At 48.6% G+C, this 7,815-nt stretch overlaps 2 protein-coding genes across 2 annotated transcripts in view; both read left to right on the plus strand.

Moving 5' to 3' along the window:
• LOC113210666 (protein turtle homolog B) overlaps positions 1 to 6,192 on the plus strand; it is a 359,298-nt gene extending 353,106 nt beyond the window's left edge. The window contains exons 14-16 of the mRNA XM_052264309.1: positions 878 to 1,023; positions 2,113 to 2,574; positions 4,786 to 6,192. Coding sequence (XP_052120269.1) covers positions 878 to 1,023; positions 2,113 to 2,574; positions 4,786 to 4,899 — 722 coding nt within the window. The 3' untranslated portion in view covers positions 4,900 to 6,192. The remainder of the gene's footprint in view (positions 1 to 877; positions 1,024 to 2,112; positions 2,575 to 4,785) is intronic.
• Positions 6,193 to 7,420: 1,228 nt separating this feature from the next.
• Positions 7,421 to 7,815, plus strand: part of LOC113210653 (uncharacterized) — a 10,171-nt gene continuing 9,776 nt past the window's right edge. The window contains exon 1 of the mRNA XM_052264331.1: positions 7,421 to 7,579. The gene's annotated coding sequence lies outside the window, so the exon portion shown is untranslated. The remainder of the gene's footprint in view (positions 7,580 to 7,815) is intronic.

Here is a 7,815-nt window from a genome sequence, read left to right on the forward strand (position 1 = left end):
AGTACTACCCCCCCCCCCTTCTCCCCTTTAACCCCGGCCACCCTTCCCCGATGACATGGACCGTCACAGAGAGAAGCGGGGAGTTTGGTGGACCAACCGCGGAGGGAACGGGGTGGTCGTTGTCGTTCTGCGCTTCGAACGCGGCCTCTCTCTCTCTCTCTCTCTCTCTCTCTCTCTCTCTCTCTCTCTCTCACCACTTTCACAGCATTGAGTGCGGAGTGGGCCGTTCTCTCAGCTCCGTTTGAAATTATGTGTCGATTCTGAACACGGATCACGGACAATGCGGACGCACACGCAACTTAGAATTGTTCTCAATCAAAAAATATCCCTGCTGTTCAATTGTTTTTATTAACGTAACCTGTAAGCCAAGGACGTGGGATGTGGCTATAGCGGCTGTCTGATTTTATTCTTAAGATGAATCGTACACAATGTATTGACTTTTGTGAAAACGGTTACGTGTTACATTTTCACCCTAAATCGAATCCGAGCTTTACGGGCTAAATAAAAGGTCCATTTTAAGTTTCTTGTTAAATTACGGCTGTGGGAAATTGACCGATTCTTTATTGGCCGCACAGTGCCGCCCTTTGTCGGTGCTGGTCGGTGCAGCACGCATCACCTGCGCGATTAGCGGACGTGAAAATGAAATAATTACTACCATACGAAGTTCCCTAATCACGCACGGCACATCCGCATGCTGATTAGCGTCCTTTGAATGGGAGATTTGTTCGCCTGAATCATGCATGGCGGTCATCGACGCGTAAAATAGTGCTTTTGGGGCGGCCATGGTAGCCGAGAGGCTCGGCATCAGCAGCTTGTTGTGGGGGTCTGTCAAGCTTGTGGGATGTATCGACTAATGTTTGGTTTATTTTCCATGCAGCCGATGAATTCGTGGACCCCGAGGAAAAGGCATTCGAGTACCTCAACGACCGGCGGCTTTACTCCACGCTTAACCCGCGCCTCGGCCTCTACTCACCATCTTCGATCGACCACATCGGACCGAACATGCCCAACGGACCAAAAATGGTATTCTATTCGATATTTAAAGAAACAAACTTAGCGGCAAAACCTACTTAGGTTCCACGAGGGGGCACCACTTCCGTTTTAGGATGTGAATACGCAGCAGCAGTGTTGCGGGTTTGCCTACTCTTTCCACCCCAAAGGGGCCATGACCCTGTGGCCATATTGAGTATGCAATCAGGCAACACTGCTGCGTATTTACAATTACACCCAGTACACAACACATGGATGCATGTATTACACGTAAATTTTGATGGATTACACGTGGATTTTGTTGAATTTCTGTGGCTAAAACCAGTAAATTTGGATATAAACACTGGTAAAACAAGTGTTTAATGTTGCACGTCAATTAGTGCATGTTAAATTGTGCATTTTCTCAACACACTCTGGTGTCTAGTTTAGGTTAAACGTCAATTGGAGTTTAAACTTTCGACACTTCCGAAAAGTATAGCAGCACACCATATTATTTCTACAGATTTGTGTGCGTTTGTGTGTGTCCAAATGTGCAGAATTTAAACGTTTAAAATGTGCACATCACGAAAGTGGACAGCTTGAGTTAAACACCATGTAATGTTTAAAATCTTAACTTGTACACGTTGGTGTTTAAATTATCCACACTTGTTTCACCAGTGAAGGTAAACTGTAGTGATAAATTTGGCTTAGTATTATACGGATTTCATGGGAATTACACAGGGATTACACTTCCATCCACACACAGGATTACGGAGGTGGTGGCCCCCTCGAGGTTTTAAAACCTTCAAGTGCAAAACAGCGTTGAAGACTTATGTCATGTGCTTACCAGTAGAGCACATTCGGAAAGTACGCCCGTTTGTTCACCGTTACGCACCTGCCGGCCGAGGTTAATCTCAAGCAAGCTCTCATAGCGCCTGGTCGGTAGGCAACACATTGTTTTCAGTGCATGCGCGTACTGCGGTGCGGCCTACCCTGAGTTTCGCAGGCGTCGTGCCCCCGCGTGTCGTGTAATTTGCCTGTTGAATCCGAGAAAAAAACTGACCTACATATTTAATGTAAGGCTGTCAGTGAGAGGGAGCCAACAGCTTTGACAATAAATCAAATTACGCCCCTTTTTTTCAGGACGGAGAGGTGACGTATGCGGAGCTGTCGCTGCAGCGGCCCATGGGGGACCCGTGCATCCAGCGGGCCATGGCGCCCTCGCCGCAGCCGCTGTCGCTGGGGCCCATGGGCGGGCTGGGCGGCCCCCTGAGCGGGCCCCTCAGCCCCATGTACGGCCCCGGCGCTGGGTGCGCGGGCGGCCCCGGGCGGGGCCCGCTGCACGGCGCGTACGGCGGCCCGGGCTCGGCCATGACGCTGCCGCACCCCGGGCAGCGCGGCGGGCTCGTGTCGTGCCTGCGCAGGCCGCCGCCGTCGCTCGGCCACGAGCCCACCATGTACGCGCAGATCGCCGTCTGTCGCGGGGCGCACGGCCACGGCCCCGGCCACGGGCTCGGGCTCGGGCCCGGCCGGGGCCGTGGCGACAGCCTCGTCGAGGACGTGGCGGGCGAGGCCGTGGAGGCGCCGGAGCACCGGGACACCTCTGTGAGTCACAGCCCGCGCCGCGCGCCGCGCCGCGCACACTACCTCTACCACTACACGGTCGGCAGGGCCTCCTCGGGCCAGGTGAATGTGCGGTCACGCGAGGGGAGACACATGTAACTGCGCTGCTCTCTTTGCCACAAGTCCATGCATCATTGGCGTCTCTGAATTGATTTACAGCGGGCGCGATTCGCGGTTTAGCTGGCAAGCGTCAGCTTTTCGCCATGTAAGACTCTACTTTCAATAGCTCGCTTAATCTGAAAGAGATACACGCACTGTACATTGCACTTCTAGCACTTAAATTGTGCTATGTATTCACCTTCACTTTCACTGCAGCGTGTTTCAAAACTGCACTCTCTCCACTCTGTTGCCCCTTGTGTTGCATTTTTCGCCCGCAACATATCCACTCATTTTTGAAGTATTGGGGAGCGGGGGGCTGCTGACCAGTAGGAAGAAAAGACACTATGACTCTTTACACACTCAGAGCAATACGGTAGTACACACCAGGTCAACTAACTTCTTCGTACCACACAATCTTTATTCATTTTTAGCAGTTATAGGTTTATAAACTATTGGAATTTTGAGAACGACACAAGTAACTGCCCACGCAAAATACATGGTTTGTTGCCAGTTAAGGCGTTGACTGAAATTGGTAAGCTGATAAATCAGATGTTTAGTCGTCGAACACTTGTAAGTGTTGGACACCTGCAATTCGGTTACTTCACTTGCGAGAGTTCAACTCAGTAGTAGTTCTCTTGAAGATGTTTATCTCCTCTCTTGAACACTCTTTTCCGAAGCACTCGGTGGGATGCGAAGTGTTTAACACTTCTTGCAACTGGCACAATTACCGAGTTGAACCCTTGGTTATCAGTGTAGTTTCTGGCTGATTATGAAAGGGATCCCGAATGGATAGTCATTATTATTAGCTCAGAACTAAAAGGAATTCCGCTGCGATAATTGTACGATGAAATATAATTATTGCTAAATGAACTCTCGGAGCAAGGCAGGGACAAGAAAGGTCTCCCCCGGGGTACCAACACGGCTATTCTCCACCACATGCCTCGCCTCCCTATGTCTTACACCCCCTTCCCTCCATCCACCTCTGTTTGTCCTAGTTAATTCATCTGGGGCTTGCATAACACAGGTCTAACCCAGCCACCTCCCCCCCCCCCCCCCCCCCCACACACACACTACGCGCAAGGCCCAGTATTGGTTTGCAGACACGGCCCTTTGAGGGACACGCAAGATACACGCTGAATACACGTGTGGGTTGCATTGCAGCAGAGCAGTGATTGGGTGCCTCGTGACATGACCGCACATCGCACGGCTGAGTGCCCAATCCGTACTCGCACTCTGCACTTCATAAATGTAGCGTATGCTACAGCCAAAGCTAGTTCTTTATTAATTTACAATTTTTACTCGTTCTTTACCTCCCGACACTTCTTCTCGGAGGTAGAGAACGAGTATTGTGCTCGGGCTCGGTGTAATTTAGACCCCACTTTCAGCGAAGAAATGGTAACACATACAGCTATACGGGTACAACCAAAATGTTGCATTTTGCGTCTTAATGAACCAATAATAGAGGTTTTTTTTGAGTTTCTAAGCAAAATTTTGAGAAATAACGATTCTAAAATACGAGGAGAGACGTTCGGCCGTTCGCCGCGGGGGCACTTTTCAGCCCCTTTCGGCCGGCCAAGAATCGACATAATACCTATAATATACCATCAAATCACGTAATACTTTGCAGGTGGCTATTTTGACATGTGATAAACAGTTTCTGGGTATTTTCTATGAATAACTACTCAGTGAAATTTAGACTAATGCTACATTAACAAACATTCACGAACACAAGTCCATAAAATGGGTTATGCGCATGCGCGAGCAGCGCCATCTATTGACGGAACTGTGAACACCTTGACCCGCGGTCGTTTGATTCGTTACCATTTCATATTTTTCAATCGGTGGGTACTCAAAGCTCTAAATTACACCATGCATGAGAGAACAGGTGGTAAAGAACGAGTATCCTTCTTTTGCATCAAATAAATTTGATGGTTTTTCATTCTACTTGTTATTTGTAATCTTACGATATCAGGTCGTACGTTTCCGAATTATTTTATCTCAAAAACTTTCCGCACACTTAGCTCTGTGGGGATAGAAGCGGACGCCATGACGCATGTGCACGCCTTGTAACTGTGCCTTTGTGCCCGTCTACAGATCTCCTCGCTGCAGCCGCTGCTCGACACCCGCTGCAACACAATTGGTGGCCACGGCAAGGGTGCTGGTCTTCTGAGCAAGCCGCCAGCCGCTGTGACGGCCACACGCTTCTGACCCCACCCCGATCACGGCCCTGGGCCCGGTCGTAGTCACGGCCACCTGCTCCCGCCGCCGCCAGAGTACCACGACTACGGTGTGCCCCTCAGCCAGGCGAGCGGCCAGCTCAGGGGACTCCAGCAGCCGCTCGTCATTCAAGTCGGCGACGAGGCCTTGTAAAAGGGGAACAAGCGAGTGCCGCGAGTGCGACGACCACGAGTGTCAAAACTGCGAGTGCCGCGAGAGCGACGAAAGACAGTAAAAAATGCCTGTGGACCTCGCGGTGCCCTGTCGAGACTGAGTGCACAGACGGGCATGGCGCGTGGCGCCTGATTTCTGCCCACACCACTTGTCCGGGAGCTGTCGAGACATGCAGAGGCGTTGGTTGTGGAAGAGGAGACAAACAATGGGATAGTTTTGTTGCCGGTCTCCCCTTTGGGATGAACGTATGCTCGGTCTGGAGGCTATGCTTTGGCGGTAAACCAACTAGGATCGAGTGCAATGAACTAATAAAATCCTCTTGTTCGTTTCCGCCAAATGTGGCTCTTGGCCGTTTTTTTTTTGTTTTGTTTTTAAAGGGGGAGGTGGGGCGAGGTAACGGTCAGACTGATGTAGTTAATTTTCTTATCTACACCTTTCCGGGTGTGCAAAGACTTGCCGAATGTCGAGGAAAGCACCGATGTCCCACGGTATGTGATGCCGAATCATACAGTTTCGGATGTCATAAGCTTCACTTTGGCTTCGTGTTTTGAAGCCAACTACATTTTCGAGCTTTTGAGCATGCAAAGGAAAGAATGAATAAGGAAATGAAAATTTATTGTGTTCGTACGACGTGTAATAACTAAGTCCTTGCTGAAGTTATGGAATGTGTTATTACAAATGAAATTGTCCATCCAAACACAAAATATGAATCTAGCAATTTTGATTGCCATCAACATTAATTTCTACTTCATTACTGTACATTTTTTTATATTGCTCGATTGATGGAAATGCTCAAAACATCGATTTGATGTAATTTTTCTTTCAGTTTCATAGTATTATTTTGTTTTGTTTTAAGGAAGCATTATCTTGTTCTATTTTGTATATGTTATATGTCCTGTGTATGTTGTCCATAAGTCTGCACATGAGATAACAGACTTCTAGCTTGGTCCGTGCTGATCTCCCCGTTCAGATGCATTATTCAGTCAATTTGATGGGTGCGCCTTTTTCTGTTTATAAAGCGTGTTTTATACCGATGTGAACGGGGTGTTGTCTACTACCAGACACTTTCTACTTCAATGAATAAAAATCTTGATCGTTTTTTCAAACTAATTGTAAATTAAATTTATTTGTCATTACCTATTGTACCTATTGATTGGCACACTGAGTGACATAAAGAAGATACTTAAAATGATTTCTTGGCTGAGGGATGCAACCAATCAAAAAGTTGTGATGAACTTGCTTGCTTCGCTTCGTCGCTTCAGGGGAGGGGGGATCTCTGTCGTCCCTGATTGTTGTTTGCTGGAAAGTAATATCTGATACGAAATTGCGAAATTCGGCATGCTGGCTCTCCTAGCGCCTGATGCGTAGGCAACATCTTGTCTGCAGTGCATGCGTGTACAGCGGGGTGGCCTACCCTGAGTCTCGCAGGCGCCGAACTACTGTAGTATACCTAATAAATAGGAGAAAAACGCTCAATCAAGAATCGATCGTGAAAATAAAGCAGACGATATAAAAGAGTGGGTTTGCGTCCCAAATTTTTGAGGGCCCGAGAAAATATTTGAACACGACATGCAGCCCATGCTGGGTTGAATCGTAGAACTGTGACAAATTTCTAGCTGAAAGTCAAAATCCGAAATAAATCGTTAGTCCGCGTACAAGTAACTAAGTACACTGTTGGATTTGGAGTGCAGTGCAGATACGCGAAAGGAGAAACTGTAAAGTCACAAAACCAGGGGGTAGAAAAACATGGCAGTCACATCCGTATGTTGTCCATGCGCACCGGTTGAGACTCGTGCCGTAGCCGTGGACCTTTATGGTGGACCGCCGGGTACTGGCCTTTACTCCTCAGACTGCGACGACGGTGACGTCACTATTCTTGGCCACTTACTGTCTGGGCATTGGGAATCCCGTCGGCCCGACCTGCCCTGTCTGACCATGTGAGGATGGCCGTCTGGCTTGGAGTTGGAACAGGAGCGCTGGGACCGTGTCATGTCGATGTCAGCTTACTGGCAGGCCGCTGTTTTCTCCTCGTATCATGTTCATGTTCCAATGCCAACTCACAATTCTGTTTTAAAATTAAAAAGACACAATCCATCGGCATAGATTTCAGCAATGATATTGGGCAGTGGGCATACGCGTGGTACAACGCTGCACATTACACAATAGTCTCAATTTCAGGAAACCCTTAATTTGCAGCCTACTCTTCCCGAAAAGATTAAGGTTGGGAGTTAGGAAAGGGTTCCATTGTACAGGGACAGCTCGGCACCGCCTATGGTATCCGTGAAGCTATGTGCACTTTCGCTCAGGGGGGGTTTGGAGATAACCGACGCATAGCAGCGACTCCAGCAGGGCACTCTCCTCTCAGAAAATACTGACGGCGCTCGTGAAGCGAGGCACAAGAGAAAAGGCGAGACGAGTCAGTCACCTTGTGGCCAGTCTGCATGTTTCAGCTGAGGCGGCAGCAAGCAGCACAAGCACAGCACAGCACTGCAACCAGGTACTCTGCGTTGAATCCGGCAGCTCGGATGCTACAGTGATAAACTAGAGTGTGAAACTACTTAACACTTGTAAGCGAGGGGGTTTTCACTTGCGTAATACACTGTACACCTAAACTAGGTATAACGCGTGATGTCAAAACCAAAAAAGGGAATGTATGCCCTAAAATGGGAGAATTATGGTTGCAAAGCTTGTGTAACACCGGCGTAATACCGCGTACTACACGTAAAGTATATA

The sequence above is a fragment of the Frankliniella occidentalis genome, unplaced genomic scaffold, assembly GCF_000697945.3.
Source record: "Frankliniella occidentalis isolate FOCC.00 unplaced genomic scaffold, Focc_3.1 Scaffold18, whole genome shotgun sequence".
Taxonomy (NCBI): Eukaryota; Metazoa; Arthropoda; class Insecta; order Thysanoptera; family Thripidae; genus Frankliniella; species Frankliniella occidentalis.